A 17,433-nucleotide genomic window follows, 5' to 3' on the forward strand; every position below is an offset into this window, starting at 1 on the left:
CAGGCGGTTTGCACCACCAGAGATCTTTTTTTTTTTTTTAATATTTTTATTTTCTATATTCTTTGTTTACATTCCAAATGATTTAAGCTCAGGATAATGCAGTACCTAGTGATGCTTTTCGGCCCTGGCAGGTAGCAAAGATGGCTGCGGGGAATCACTCCCTCTGCTGCTCTCTCCACAGAACAGTTTTATATAATGTAGCTACATTTTCTATTCTTTAATTGTTTTATATTTAGTATTTTATGTGTACGAGTGTTTTGCCTAAATGTATGTATGTGTACCATGTGTGTGCCTGATGCCCACAGAGATCAGAAGATGGCATTGGACCCTTGGTATTGGAGTTCTAGACAGTTGTGGACTGCCATGTGGGTGCTGGGACTCAAGCCTCTGCAAATACATCTTCTTTTCTCTAAGTGTTGAAAAATCAGGAGTTATATGGTTGAAATTATCAATCTAATGGAGTGTGAAAAAAAATAAATATCCTTTAAGATATGTGTACTAGGGTCAGATTTCCCTTGCATATTGCTTGAACCTAGAAGTTAATTGTATGCCCCCTTGAGTTCAACGTTAAACATTCTACAAAAATATGTGTTGAAAAATCTGTATAATGAGCATCACAGTTAATGAAACAAGTTACTATTTCCTCACAGAGATGAATGTATTTAATTAATTGGACATTATTTCCTGTATTTTGCTTAAGCTGAGTATGGTGCTTCATTAAAAGTATAAGTAGCTGTTTGAAACATGTTCTCATAGGAGCTATGGAGAAACAATTATTTTTTTAATCACTAAGACTTCAAGGACCCCGTATTTTGGATCAGTGTCATGTCTGCCTCCTTATTAGGAAGAAAGTGGTAACAGTGATGTGGTTGAAATTAGTATGCCAGGAATGGAGAGTTACATGAAACTGTTTCTGACAGGGCACCAGAGTGGTCCTTGATGTTTTATTTTCTCTGTAACTTGTTAAAAGTTTGACTCAGTTTAATATGTGTTTTGCTTGAGGTAAGAATTTACTTCTAGATTTTAAGTGTGTATTCTACTTCATCATTCTTGTACTTTGAAGGAAGCTTTATATATTATGGCCTCAGTGAGTGATGGCCTAATTTAGCGTCATGTAGATTTGTTTCAAAGCTGCAGACATGCTTTGATTGATTTGAGTTCTTTTGCTCAAAGAGGCTTGTCGTAGTCCTCCTGAGTGGACAATTGATGAGTTGTTCTTTCCATATGGGTTCATAAAACATTGGAATCATCCTGAAATGTGTGAGTTCCTCAAGACATGTGATAGCATGTCAGGCTTATTTCCAACAGAGGCGAGTGGGGCATGATCTAATTGAGAATCTGAGAATTTCCAATGAGATCCACATAAATCATTAGTTATTTTGTCTGGTCAGTCAAGGTTAGACTTTATACATAGTGTGGGAAGAACTACTGTAGATACTTTTCTAATGCTAGGTGCTGTTAGCATTACTACCAGACCAGGTCCTGCCTATTTTTTCCAACAAGCATTGGAAACGACACTGCAAGACCCCCAGAGGCACAGAGTGGGTGTCCACCACAGGACAACATGGTATCTCTGACTGCCAGTAGTGGCAAAGAGGGAGCAAGAAGATAATCTTTGTCCTAATTCTACATTCCAGATCAATTACATCTGTTTTGCGGATCTGTTTTGTACATCGCCCTCTCCCCCTGCCAAAACCCATCCCAGCTTAGGAGTGTGCCAGGGAGTCTGTTCTCAGATGTTATTTAGGATAATTGTTGTTTGCTTATATGAATCTTATTTCCAGTAGTTTGTTGGCCATTGTTTGCTTTAGGGCTACTGTTGTTATGTTTGTGAAGAGCAGAGTTTGCACGGCAGTGCTTGAGCTGAGCTGCTGTAGTATGTTCAGATACGGGCTGCTTTTCACTGTATCGTGTTCCTAGGAACTGTGTTGTGCTACTCTTGGTTGAGGATTTTTTATGAAAAATATTGTCAGTGTCACTTGTGTTTTTACCAAAGATTTGCAACCAAACAGTTATTTCTGAAATCAACTTAATAAAAATATAAATATACAAATGTTTACCCTTAATAATCATAATAATGTTAATAATTATGGTTATAATACCATAAAACTTATTCTGTATGGACCATTAAGTGGTTATAATATGAATATCTGCATAATTTTATTTTTTAATTGTAGGACATTTAAAAGTGTGTATAAAGTCATAGGTATATGTGATATACACACATATATATATACATATACATGTATATATGCATGTACTTATACATATACATGTATATATGCATGTATATATTTCTACACACATCCTCCCATCTACAAATGTGTATATTATGTATATGCCTATATGTTCATATATACATATGTTTATATGTGCATCTACACACACACACACACACACACACACACACACACACACACACTCACACTCACTCCCGACAGGGCAGCTACTAGAGACTTTGCAGTTGATAGTTACTTTCTCCCCCTGGGACTTAGAAGGGCTTTGCTCCCCATTTTTTTTCAGATGTTATAAAACTGGAAAACTTGAACACGTGTAACAAGTGGCCTTCTCCTTTCACAGATTTTCAATAGAAAACACAAGATTTACAAATGATTATATTTTCATTTGACCACCCTGGTTTTGGAATTATTTAATGGACGTTGTGATATCATATCAGTCTCAGTCCTCACCTCAGCCCTTACTTGTTTGTATTTGGGAGACCTGTCCTTGTGGTCTCATCTCTGTCTTCCCCATTGTCCTCTTTCCTTTCCTCTGCCAGCATCAGGGTTTATAGTGAAGTGACCATGAAAGTCCTGATGGAATGCAGAGTTCAGGAGTCTAGGCACATGGCTGCTGTTGTGCTGGGGATTGAGTTCTCACACTGACTGAGCTGAGCATTCTGTTTTCATTCCCCATCTCCCCATCCCCATCCCTGCCTCTCTCCTTTAACACTGTAACTAGCCATGTGGATGCTCTCCTTCTGTTTGCAGAGTCAGTACCTAAGGTAGTGCAGGCGTCTTTTCCAAGGAGCACCATTGCTAGTTAGGAAGCACTGTAAGATGAGGTGAGGCACCAAGCGATGGGACATCAGGACATACTTGGCAGTGTGAATGTAGGGACAGTGAGATTTCAGAGAGAGAAGGGTTGCTCATGTATATCACATGTATGACAAGTGACTCAGCTCTCCGTCTTCCCTGCAAGGCTATGTGATTCTCTGGGACAGCAGAATATAGAACTATGCTATCGTATTTCTCTTTTTATCTTAGCAGTTTGCATATTCCTGAGCACACTAAATGATTATTGTATTGAATTCAAATATGCCAAGGTTGAAGTTCCCTGGATGCTCCAAGGTGCTCTTACCTGTTAGAAGCTAGCCTTCTTGACTTTGTTTCAATTGAGTTACATTGAAAAACAGGACTTGGTTCTAAAAGTCCATTCCTGCTTTCAATGGATAATGTTCAGATACTTTTAATGGTGCCATAATATTTGAATATGTGAGTATTAGCATAATGTCCTTTAGTGATTAATCTTCCTCAGTTACATATCTGATCATGTTATTCCCTTGCCGGGAAACCTTTGAAAGGTCCAAGTGGATTTTGGCAGCCCCTCAGCTCCATTTCTGACCTTAGTTTCCAGTCTTTTTTTTTTTTAGCCTTTTAGAACCAGCAGTCTTCCTCATCGGCCAGGAGGGCTCACAGTGTGGACTCTTGTTTATGCCATGGTTGGCTGAGTCGCTCATTTCCACACCTTTATTTCCTTTCATTTCATGTGGCTTGCTAGTCTCTTTCTTTTTCTTCCCTTTTGATATCTCACCTAACAGATGGGTTCTATCAAATCTGCTGACTGAAACCATGTTTCCGCTAACATCAGTGGTCTTGTGTCGCGCACCCTGAGTCCCAACCCAATAGCCTTTGCCCAGTCAGCATTTCTTGTGGGGTGCTTTCCTCAGTGCCTAGCGCATGGGATTTGCTCATGAGCATTGTAGGTAGGAGACGTTTACCTCTGTTCTGCACATATCTGTTTATTTCTTCATTTATAAAGTGTTTATGTTTTGAGACAGGGTCTTGTTATGTGTTTTAGTTAACTTGGAACTCACTCTGTATCTCAGGCTGACATTGAGTTTTTGTCCATTCTCCTGCCTCAGCTTCCCAAGTCTTGGGATTACATGCTTAGGCCAGCATGCCGAGCAAGATAGGAGGGTTTCCCCTCCCCCCCCCCATACTGGGGGTGATCCCATAGCCTTGTACACACTAGGCAAGTTCTTTACCTCTGTACTCTGACTCTCCTTCCTGTTTTTTTTTAATTCATGTTAAGCCTTATCCTGTGATTCTGGCTCCCCAGTTTCTACAAATTTCTAGAAATATCTGTGCATTGATGTTTATGTAATTCCTATTTTAGGACTCATTTCTGGTTTTGACCATTTATAGAGATAGTAAAGTTCGTTAGCCCGTATACAGGATTGCTGCAGTGATGTCTCAGTCGACTCACAAGGACTTACGGCCAGTCCTTTCTGTGTAAGAAAAATACATGAACTTTCACTGCTCCCTCTGCTTCACTTCCCTTTCTCTAACATGTAGGCATTGTACACTAGTTTTCTAATTATAATATGGCCTCTGGTCAGATATGAAAATCTGTTCTTAATTTCTTAGATGTGCCACTTACTCTTCAGGTGCTTTTGAGATCTTGTGTGGGTTGTGATTCCTAGGAGAGGTTCTTGGCTCACTTTGTAAATGGAATGGCTTTGGTTCAGATGGTTTAGTCCCAGAGCTGGGATTTGAAGTAAAACCTGTGTGAGTCTTGCTACTGTTTACTTTGCTTAGTCTATGTAAATAATGTGCTTTGTGTTAAATGTCTATTTCTTTCTTTCTTTTTTTTTTGTCTTTGAGTTTGGATTTTGATCTGTGTGGTAGGCAGATGGTGCTTATGTGACCATCCCGTAGTTAAATCCCACAGGTAAACACCCACCAGAGGGATTGTACTTTCATGTCTAACTCTGCTGGGAGAGAACTGGGTGCTTGCTCCTATTTTCCATGGGCATATGCCTCTATCCTGTTTTCCTCAGCTCAGTTTTCTTGATATCATTTAATTTTACTAAATTGTATCATAAGACTGACTATAAAGTGCTGAATCCTTTACATCCTTCTAGATCTCACCAAACCTGAGGCCTTTAACCTAAGTACACATCAACATTTTCTCCCCTTTGAAGAATGACAGGAGAAATGGAAATAAGTTGTATGGAGTTTTCAGGTTTAGTTGGAAGCTCTAATACCATTTTTAATAATGTATGGTAAGTAATTCTTAGTTAAATAGGGAGTTTTTGTGTTTTTTGACTTTCTCCTTTTATTAGCATCTAAACAGGGTCTAAATGTCTTCAAGATATGCTATAGAGGGTCTGACTTAGTTCTATACCTTCTAATTATAAAGTTGCCTCCAGGAACTAGCATCACTGGCTTATTTGTGTACTGATGATGGAGTCCTATAGAGGCCACAGAGGAAGATTGGAAAAGAATCTTGGAAAGATTCAGAGTTGCACAGTTGAGTCACTTTGGTGGTACCCTGCCTTCACAGCCCCAGTTTAGCCTATGGAGGAAGAGCTGGGTTTCATACTGAGAGTGAGTGAAAGAGTAGTAATGAGATAGTTTGGAATGGCCATTGTCTAAATTGGATAAAGGTGTGGAAATATTCCTGAGTGCTGGAAGGTGGCTCCTGATTCGTGATTGAATTGACTAATGCTTCTGTGTGTTTTTTCCTCCCTCAAGAGATTCAGATCTTGTGGTAGGGATTAGGAAATTGCCTAGTTCACCCACTATTGGTAGTTTTGTTGAGGAAAGAGTTTGAGAGGTCAGCAAGAAAATGAGTAAAGTGAAAGAATGTGGAAGTTATGAATCCGGCTTTGAAAGCTCACAAAAAAGATGCCAAGGGAGAAGTCCTCTCCTTGATAATGATCAGGTCTAGCAACAGGAAGGAACCCGTCCAGTGTTAGTTTTCAGTGCTGTTCAGTGTTACTTGGAGGTTGGTTGTGAATAGCTTTCCAACTATGAGTTTCCAGTTGTGAGTTTCTTTGACATTTACACTATCTAGAAGCCAGGTGTCTGACACAGAGTAGCCTTGATCATTCTCCTTTTAAGTCTTGTTACCAAAACAGACAAGAAGGAAAAAACACCCCACCTTTCTTGTTGTCAAATGTGGAATCATGTGGTTATTGCTCATTGATAAGGTTGGTTTCTAGAATATCAGTGAAGCTTGTAGCATAAGGGCAAATGGTAAACCACAATCACTTTGGTTTTCTGATCTCAGCTTAGAATTTTCCATGCAAACAAGTGCACACTTCTCAATTTACTGTTTGATTTGGGTGAACAACAGGAGTGACTCAAGTCTTCCAGGCTTCCTTGAACTTGGTGAACTGAGAAAATGCAAACCTGTTGTTCTGAAAGTGAACCTTGGTTTCAAGGCAGCAGCATTTATTTGAAAAGAAACTTTTGGTATAGTGCCCAACTGACCTTTTTAATATTGGAAGTGCTTTTCCTCATATAATATATCCTGATTATGGCTTCCCTTCTTTCTACTCCTCCCAGTTCCTTTCCAGCTCCCCTCCATTTGGGTCCAACTCTTTTCATTGGAAAACAAACAGGCTTCTATTTGATGATCTCATGTAGATCGAAAACACACACCCATACACCCACACACACACATCCCCCACACATTCTTTTTTATTATTAGGAAGCTTAGTTTTTTTTTTTTTTAATTATTGGGAAACTTCTGTCTTATGTTTTCATGCTATCCTTCATTTTAGTTGTCTATCCCTGGAGTCTCTCCTTCATTTCTCTCCCGCCCCCCTCCCTGTTTTCCACTTGGCCCTTCTGTTCCAGCCTCCCCCACTATTAACAATAACTATCTATTCTTTTTCCCTTTCCTAAGGAGATCTATCTTTCCCCTTCTAGCCTCTTTCTTTATACCTGGCCTCTGGGGTTCTGTTGTTTGGCATTTGGTTATCCTTGAATTATGGGGGTGGGGGGTGGGTGGGGGGGGTGGGGTGGGAGGGTGGGGTTAGGGGGTGGGGGGTGGGGGGATGGGGCTTAGCTCTGACTCATTGATCATGGCTGATGAAGTTGAGGCTGGAAAGTGCTGCTGTTGTGGCTGGGTCTCTGTGTTCCAGCCCGCCAGTTTGCCAGTGCCTTGGTGCAGATGGTGCTTCCTGCCATGATTCCCAGCATCGTTTTAGCTTGCTGCAGTCATTATTCTTTGGACGGATGGCCTTTTAGAGTTATTTTTGTCGGTTCTTGGCATAGCGAAGTGACTGTCAGGAGGGATATCTCTTGTAAAACACTCTAAATGCTTATTTCTGTACTTGTGACTTCCTTACAAGGCCGTTTGAATGAAATAACATTGTTTTACTCATATAAAACCAACCCCTCATTTTTAATTCAATATTTAATTATTTCCATGTTAAATATGTGTTATACATCATGATTTAGTATAAACCTCCAAATGTAAAAATTACCCACCACTCCCTGTTTGAGAACTACATTTTAAGATACTTGCCTTGACCAGAGAAATGTCCTGAATAAATTTAACTTTATTCAAAAATCTATACTGCAATGGTTCCTATCAGTTTGAGAGAAGTGCTGGAAATAACCTCAGCCATTCACAACATTGAAGCCTAGTGTTATCTATGGTAGCCTGTTCATCATCCATGCCGTGTTATCGTTACTAATTTATTATTGTATTATAATAAAGTTTCAGGTTCTGCTAGGAAGTAAAATGCTACATAATTGCTTCTAAGAGTTTTCTAATAAACTGACACATTTTTAAATCACTGACATTGCTTCTGTTGAACAAAAAACTAGGTTTTTTTTTACTAAAATAACACATTTTTCTCAGCATTGCCTTCTATTTTTGTGGCAATTACAAAGATACAGTGTGAAAGAGAGATAATAGTTTATCCCCAGCTAATTTGACTATTAAATACACAGAGTGAACTGTACATTCTAGATTGACCGTGAATGAAATTTGGTAGTGATGACTTTTGTCTACGTGATGGTTCAGTGTGTTAGTTTGCATGCTACATACCCAGCACTGACAAGAATTTAATGTTAATGTTCCATGTGGTTCGTTCCTAGAATCTAACACGAGACTTGGAGAACAGGGAAAAACAACAGCTGCAGATGTTGGATCAACTCACGGAGATCCAGAATCACTTTGAGACCTGTGAAGCCAATCGTAAGCGGACCGACCTCCAGATCTCAGAGCTGAGTCACCATGCAGAGGATGCGACCAAGCAGGCGGAACACTACCTTAGTGAGTTCCAGAGGTCAGAAGCCCTGCGAGAGGAGGCCGAGAAGAGGAGAGAGGACCTGAAGACGAAGGCCCAGGAGACCATCCGGCAGTGGAAGTTAAAGCATAAGAAGCTGGAGCGGTCGATGGAGAAGCAGGCAGAAGCCCTTGTCCAGCTGACAGACAAGAACAGCCAGGTACGCGAGCCAGGTTCTTCACTCTTCATTTATGCAAGCTGTGAACAAGCGCTTGAGGACCATGCTGTGCCTATGAGTACTGATACATCCTCAGACAAAGAGCTCTTAAGTATTGTCTCCTTGACGGGAAAACATTATTTAGAGTTTGGATTTTTCAAATCTTCTAAAATATTTTAATATTTGTTGGCTTTTCAGGGATCTTCTACCTTCTGTCTCAGTTTATCTTATGAGTTCCCTAAATTGAATTATTTTTTTCAGTACCTAACTTTCCAGAAGAAAAGTCACCTAATCTTCCTTAATAGCATGTGACTTTTCCCCTACTGAATGTATTTAAAATCTCGTTTATTTTAGTATTTTGATTAAGAATAGAGTAGAAAGAAGGCATGATAAAATGTAGGAGTTACTACTAACGAGTTACTCTGGAAGGTGTTATAACACGGTGATCTAAGTGGGTGACATTGACGGTCTCATTGACAGAAAGTGACATCGGATCCCATGGCTCCTTATGGTTAGTTTATGATCTTCTGACAGCAACAGAAAGCCTGGTGCTAATCTTTCTGTGTATTCATGTTATCTTGTGTGTTGTGCAATCAGTTACTATATATAGGGTTTTTTTGATGCTTTTGGCTTCATTTTCACCTATATCTTTGGGTTGAACTAAACACTGAGGTTAATAAGAATAAAAAGCTATGATTGATTTTGTCTTGGTTTATCATGTGTACTTTGCTGTTTGTCATGAACTCAGAATAGTCCAGAATAATCATGTGGTTAAGCGGACTGTCTTTGGAAGTAATAACACTAACCTCATGAAAATGCCGGGAGATTATGTTTATAGGATCACTGGACGTCATCACTGATAATGGCACATGCTCATTTTCAGTCAGATGTCATGATGGGGGGACCTTATCTTTTCCATATACGTTTTTCAGATTTAGGATAAGGACGTTTGTGCTCACTGTGGAATGCTTTCTGATTTAGCTCATCTGACACACAGCGAGTGGCTGGTTGCCAGGAGGTAAAGCAGTCCTAAAGTGTTAGACTTGAATCTAAATTGATTTGATCCCAGCAAATTCCTCCTCCTTGATTACACTGTTGTCAGCCTGGCCTGGCAGCTGGGTCTGCAAGTATGCCTGCAAGGGAAGGCAGCAAGAGAGCAGAGAGTTGCTATCGATGGACTGGGAACTAGCTGGGGAACCTTGCTGCAGTAGAGGGAATCTAGAACAGTCCATGTCACCAGGCAGTATCCCAATTTATGGTGCTGAGCACTTATTAGATTGAGTTTTCAGAATATTAAAAATTATTAAACATCATTATGCCCCAGAATATTCCTGACAAAATTATTTTTTATAATTCAGCATTACTGATGATAAGCAGAGAAGTAGTTCTTAAGTGATTGCTGCAGTTAGGGTAGGGTTACGATTATCACAGCAGGCATTGTAATTTCTCCTTTAAAAACCTGGAAAATTAATGCAGCATGTTGCAGTTCGAGCAACGGTTAATCAAGGGAGAAGGTATTAGAAATGTTACACTGAAGCCCCAAGGGTTCAGTAAATCTGCGATGTACAAATATGTGGCGAATAATTTTGGAAAAATGTAGAAGAATCTAGTGACTGGGATGATGGATCACACTTGCAATACATGTATGATATGGAGACCTGACATTGGGTCACAGGAACTCTTATAAGAGCTAGGCACAGTGGTGCACATCTCTGACCCTGGCCTGGGCATCAGAGACCAGTGCTCTGAGGGGCTTCTTGGCCAGCTGACTAGCCAAGACACCAAGCTTCAGGTTTGGTGAGAGATCTGGTCTATCAAAAAATGTGGAGAGTAATAGAGAAGCATATCCTGATGTTGGGCTGGGGTCAGAGGTCAGTGGTACAGTGCATACTTGGCATATTAAGTACCCTGGGTTCAATTTCCCAGTAATTGACATACACGGACACATGGACACACAAACACACAGACATACACGGACACACAGACACACAGACATACAGACACTCAGACACAGACACAGACACACACACATATACACACACACAGAAAGGGAGAGAGAGGGGAGAGAGGGGAAAGAGGAGAGAGCGAGAAAACAGCATATTGAATATTCTCTGTAAGGAATATTTACTTAATATTTAATTTTTAATATAAATAACAGAAACACCTTAAGGCAAAATATCGCATTCTCTTTTGTTTTGGACTAATTAGTTCCATAAAATGACTCTTGGGTATATTTAGAAAAGTATTTTAAATTGAAAATTATACTTACAAACATGACATCTTGTAGTTACAAGAACGAATTAATTTTCAATAAATAACTTTTGAGCTTTGTAGATCTATTCTGTGTGGTCAAGTGGTAAGTATTTCTATTTGTAAAATGACCCTATGCCTAATATGTTTCTCTTTGTAGCATGATATATATTTTGCTCTAAGATTTGCCACTTAAAAGTGTATGAAAAGGCTAAATACTTTTTTAAATTGCCCCGATTTCTTCTGTTCTTCTTGATCTTGGTCATATGGCATAAAACTAATTTACTTACAAAGGGACATGTAATTTTAAACAAAAAGCATATATTATCACAGAAAATGGCATCAAAAAGCAACAAAGGTCAGGTGTTTATCTTTCCTTCAAGGAGAGGACTTACCTATGTCAAGCAGGGCCCACCATATGCAGATGATCTCCCAGGGAGACAGCAGAGAGAACTCATCTCCAGGGATGTGCCTGTCCATCAAGAAAGTTTAGTTTCTCTGTTCTTTTTATGTTCTATTGGAAGGTTGTTTGCAGCTGCGCTTTGAAAAGTCAAGAGGAAGAATGAGAAATCCGAGTTGGATGATAGTGTGAGATGTTTCTAATTTTCCCCAGGCTTTCCTGTACTGCACTCAGTCCAGCTAGTATTCCTTGCATGGTCTTTGCTTTCTTCTGCTGAGTTGGCAGAATTATCAGCTGGCTTATGTATTGAGCTTTTTTGCCTGATCGTGTTTGACTTTATGAATCTTCGTTTGCCATTCTCTCCATCTATGTTTCCCTCCCCCCCCCCCCCCCCCCCCGTTGTTATCTCTTGCCCTATAAGATTGGAGCTGTTGGAATAGTTTAACATACGAAGGCTGATTGCTAGCTAGGCGTGGTGGCGCACGCCTGTAGTCCCAGCATTTGGGAAGTGGAGGCAGGTGGAATTTTGAGTTCGAAGCCAGCCTGGTCTACAGAGTGAGTTCCAGAACAGCCAGGGCTATTCAGAGAAACCCTGTCTCGAAAAATCAAAAAAAAAAAAAAAAAAAAAAAACCCAAAAAATCAAACCTGCAGAGGAAATGACTCCCCTCCTCCATCTTCCCTGCCTACCAGGGCAGAAAGGCAGCACCAGGTACTGACATATCCTGAGTTTAAGATCTCTGGGGGGCATAAACCGTCAAGGTCTGCCAGCGCCCAGGACCTGGGTACATAGGTGGTTGTCTGCCAGCCAGCTTGTCATGGGGCCTGGGTCCTACGTGGGGATCAGTAGAGAGAGTGACTCCCTGCTGCCATCTTCTCTCCATGACAGAGCAGTTGGGGAACACCTGGTTCACTGAGACAACCCAAGTATAACATTGCTTGGGCCAAGGCTCAGCAGGGCTCCAAAGGCACAAAAGAGGAAGGCAGCACATCAGCAATCTGTGCCAGGGGAAACCCAGTTATCCAGGGTGGCAGACATAGCCTTACAGGTCCACAGGAGGTTGAAGCACCAGCCAGTGACAATAAGACCAACTAACACCAGTGAGAACTAGATCGCTAAAGGCAAAAGGAATATTACTAACAGAAACCAAGGCATTATGGCAGCATCTGAACCTAATTCTCCAACAACAGCAAGTCCTGGATACCCCAACACACCAGAAAAACAAGAGTTGGATTTAAAATCACTGCTCATGATGTTGTTAGAGAAACACATGAAGGACATTAATAAATCTTTTAAAGAAATTCAGGAGAAAAATGATCAAAACTTAGAAGCCCTTACAAGGGAAACACAAAAATCACTTAAAGAAATTCAGGAGAATATGGGTCAAAAGATAGAAGCCAATAAGGAGGAAATGCAAAAATCACTTAAAGAAATACAAGAGAACTTTGGTCAACAGGCAGAAGTCATGAAAGAGGAAACACAAAAATCTCTCAAAGAATTAGAGGAAAACACAAACAAGCAAGTGAAGGAACTGAGCAAAAACATCCAGGATCTAAAAACAGAAGTAGAAACAGCTAAGAAATCACAAAGGGAGACAACTTTGGAGATAGAAAACTTTGGGAAGAAATCAGGGGCCATAGATGCAAATATCAACAACATAATACAAGAGATAGAAGAAAGAATCTCAGATGCTGAAGATACCATAGAAATCATGGACTCAACAGTCAAAGAAAATGCAAAATACAAAAAGCTTATAACCTAAAACATCCAAGAAATCCAGGACACAATGAGAATGCCAAACCTATGGATTACGGGCATAGATGAGAGTAAAGATTTACTACTTAAAGGGCCAGCAAATATCTTCAACAAAATTATGGAAGAAAACATTCCTAACCTAAAGAGAGATGCCCATGAATATACAAGAAGCCTACAGAACTCCAAACAGACTGGACCAGATCAGAAATACACCCCGTCACATAATAAAACCCCAAATGTACTAAACAAAGAAAGAATGCTAAAGACAGTAAGAGAAAAAGGGCAAGTAGCATATAAAGGAAGATCTATCAGAATTACACCAGACTTCTCACCAGAGGCCATGAAAGCTAGAAGATCCGGGGAAGATCTCATATAGACTCTAAGAGAACACAAATGCCAGCCAAGACTACTATACCCAGCGAAACTCTCAATCACTATAGATGGAGAAACCAAGATATTCCATGATAAAACCAAATTTACACAATATCTTTCCACAAACCCAGCCCTATAAAGGATAATAGGGGGAAAACACCAAAACAAGGAGGGAAACTACACCCTGGAAAAAGCAGGCTAATAATATTCTTTCATCAAACCCAAAAGAAGATAGCCACACAAGTATAAAATTAGCATCAAAAAGGATAGGAAGCAATAATCACTATTCCTTAATATCTCTAAACATCAATGGACTCAATTCCCCAATAAAAAGACATAGACTAACAGACTGGATACGTAAACAGGACCCTACATTTTGCTGCATACAGGAAACACAGCTCAGTGTCAAAGACAAAAACTACCTTAGAATAAACGGCTGGAAGACAATTTTACAAGCAAATGGTCTCAGGAAACAAGCCGGAGTTGCCATTCTAACATCAGATAAAATTTACTTTCAACCTAAAGTCATCAAAAGAGACTTGGAAGGACACTTCTTGCTTGTCAAAGGAAAAATTCACCAAGAAGAACTCTCAATCCTAAACATCTATGCTCCAAATGTAAGGGCACCCTCATTCATAAAAGAAATTTTACTAAAGGTCAAAGCACACATTACACCTAACACAATAATTGTGGGTGACTTCAACACCCCACTCTCCTCAATGGGCCGATCAGGAAAACACACTAAACAGGGACATAGTGAAACTAATTGAAGCTTTGGACCAATTGGATTTAACAGATATAAATATATATAGAACTTTTCATCCCAAAGCAAAAGAATATACCTTTTTCTCAACACCTCATGGTACCTTCTCCAAAATCGATCATATAGTTGGTCACAAGACAGACCTCAACAAATATAAGAAGATCGAGATAATCCCATGCCTCCTATCAGATCACTATGGAGTAAAAGTGGTCTTTAATAGCAACAAAACCAACAGAAATCCCACATACATGTGGAAACTGAACAATACTCTATTCAGTGATACCTTGGTCAAGGAAGTAATAAGAAAGAAATCAAAGACTTTCTAGAATTTAATGAAAATGAAGGCACAACATACCCAAATCTATGGGACACAATGAAAGCAGTGCTAGGAGGAAGACTCATAGCTTTGAGTACCTCCAAAAAGAAATTGGAGAGAGCATACACTAGAAGCTTAACAGCAAAACTGAAAGCCCTGGAACAAAAAGAAGCTAATTCACCCAGGAGAAGAAGACAGGAAATCCATCAAACTTAGGGCTGAAATCAATCAAGTAGAAACTAAGAGAATCATACAAAGAATAAACAAAAGCAGCAGCTGGTTCTTTGAAAAAAACCAACAAGCTAGACTAACCAAAGGGCACAAAGACAGTATCCAGATTAACAAATTTAGAAATGAAAAGAGAGATATAACAACAGAAACTGAGGAAATTCAAAAAATTATCACATCCTACTACAAAAGCCTATATTTAACACAACTGGAGAATCTGGAGGAAATGGACAATTTCTTAGACAAATAGCAAATACCAAAATTAAATCAGGATCAAATAGATCATATAAACAGTCCCATAACCCCTAAAGAAATAGAAGGGGTCATAGAAAGCCTTCCAATGAAAATAAGCACAGGACCAGATGGTTTTAGTGCAGAATTCTATCAGACCTTCAAAGAAGACTTAACACCAATACTCTTCAAACTATTTCACAAAATAGAAACAGAAGGAACACTACCCAACTCCTTCTACGAAGCCATGATTACACTGATACCAAAACCACACAAAGATCCCACAAAGAAAGAGAACTTCAGGCCAATTTCCCTCATGAATATTAATGCAAAAATACTCAATAAAATTCTTGCCAACCGAATCCAAGAACACATCAAAACGATCATCCACCATGATCAAGTAGGCTTCATTCCAGGGATGCAGGGATGGTTCAATATACAGAAATCCATCAATGCTATCCTATATATAAACAAATTCAAAGAAAAAAAACCACATGATCATTTCATTAGATGCTGAAAAAGCACTTGACAAAATTCAGCATTTTTTCATGCTAAAAGTCTTGGAAAGAACAGGAATTCAAGGCCCATATCTAAACATAACAAAAGCAATATACAGCAAACCGGTAGCCAACATCAAACTAAATATAGAGAAACTTGACGCAGTCCCACTAAAATCAGGGACTAGACAAGGCTGCCCCCTCTCTCCATATCTTTTCAATATAGTTCTTGAAGTCCTAGCTAGAGCAATTAGTCAACATAAGGAGGTCAAAGGGATACAAATTGGAAAGGAAGAAGTCAAAACTATCACTATTTGCAGATGATATGATAGCATACTTAAGTGACCCAAAAAATTCAGCCAGAGAACTCCTACAGCTGATAAACAAACCTCAGCAAAGTGGCTGGTTACAAAATCAACTGAAGCAAATCAGTAGCTTTTCTATACTCAAAGGAGAAGAGAAAGAAATTCGGGAAATGACTCCTTTCACAATAGCCACAAACAGCATAAAGTATCTTGGTGTGACTCTAACCAAACAAGTGAAAGCCCTATACGACAAGAACTTCAGATCTCTGAAGAAGGAAATCAAAGAAGACCTCAGAAAATGGAAAAAATCTTCCATGCTTGTGGATTGGCAGGATTAATATAATTAACATGGCCATCTTGCCAAAAGCAATATGCAGATTCAAAGCAATCTCCATCAAAATTTCCAACTCAATTCTTCATAGAGTTAGAAAGAGCAATTCTCAAATTCATCTGGAATAACAAAAAAACCCAGGATAGCTAAAACTGTTCTCAACAACAAAAGAACTTTTGGGCGAATCATTATCCCAGACCTCAAATATTACTACAGAGCAATAGTGATAAAAACTGCATGGTATCGGTACAATGACAGTCAAGTGGATCAATGGAATAGGATTGAAGACCCACAAATGAACCCACACACCTATGGCCACTTGATTCTCGACAAAGGAGCTGAAAACATCCGATGGAAAAAAGATAGCCTTTTCAACAAATGGTGCTGGTTCAACTGGAGGTCAGCATGCAGAAGAATGCAAATTGATCCATTCTTATCTACTTGTACTAAGCTCAACTCCAAGTGGATCAAGGTCCTCCACATAAAGCCAGACACTCTGAAGCTAATAGAAAAGAAACTGGGGAAGACCCTTGAGGACATGGGCACAGGGGAAAAGTTCCTGAACAGAACACCAATAGCTTATGCTCTAAGATCAAGAATTGACAAATGGGACCTCATAAAATTACAAAGTTTCTGTAAGGCAAAGCATACTGTCAAAATGACAATACGTCAATCAACAGATTGGGAAAGGATCTTCACCAACCCTAAATCCCACAGAGGGCTAATATCTAATTTATGTAAAGAACTCAAGAAGGTAGACCCCAGAGAACCAAATAACCACTGTTAAAAAGTGGGGTCAGAGCTAAACAAAGAATTTTCACATGAAGAACTTCAGATGGCTGAGAAGCACCTTAAGAAATGTTCAACATCATTAATCATTAGGGAAATGCAAATCAAAACAACCCTGAGATTTCACCTCACACCAGTCAGAATGGCTAAGGTTAAAAACTCAGGAGACAGCAGGTGTTGGCGAGGATGTGGAGAAAGAGGAACACTCCTCCACTGCTGGTGGGATTTTAAGATGGTACCACCACTCTGGAAATCAGTCTGGCAGTTCCTCAGAAATCTGGGCCTGACACTTCCGGAGGACCCTGCTGTACTTCTCCTGGGCATATACCCAGAGGATTCCCCAGCATGAAATAAGGATACATGTTCCACCATGTTCATAGCAGCCTTATTTATAATAGCCAGAAGCTGGAAAGAACCCAGGTGTCCCTCAATGGAGGAATGGATACAGAAAATGTGGTACATTTACACAATGGAATACTACTCAGCAATTAAAAATAATGAATTCATGAAATTCTTAGGCAACTGGTTGGAACTAGAATATATCATCCTAAGTGAGGTAATCCAATCACAAAAGAATACACATGGAATGCAATCACTGATAAGTGGATATCAGCCCTGAAGCTCTGAATTCTCAGTTAGCATATCAAATGATACCCAAGAAGAGGGAAAGAGAGGGCCCTGTCTCTGAAAAGAGTTGATTTACCATTGTAGGGGAGTACCAGAACAAGG

General features: G+C 39.6%; 1 protein-coding gene across 1 annotated transcript in view; it reads left to right on the plus strand.

Annotated features, from left to right (window-relative positions):
• Positions 1-17,433, plus strand: part of Cep128 (centrosomal protein 128) — a 376,076-nt gene that overhangs the window by 105,780 nt on the left and 252,863 nt on the right. The window contains exon 15 of the mRNA XM_052186712.1: positions 8,121-8,633. Within this exon, the coding sequence (XP_052042672.1) occupies positions 8,121-8,633 (513 nt within the window). The remainder of the gene's footprint in view (positions 1-8,120; positions 8,634-17,433) is intronic.

Source organism: Apodemus sylvaticus, chromosome 6 (genome assembly GCF_947179515.1).
Source record: "Apodemus sylvaticus chromosome 6, mApoSyl1.1, whole genome shotgun sequence".
NCBI classification, from domain to species: domain Eukaryota; kingdom Metazoa; phylum Chordata; class Mammalia; order Rodentia; family Muridae; genus Apodemus; species Apodemus sylvaticus.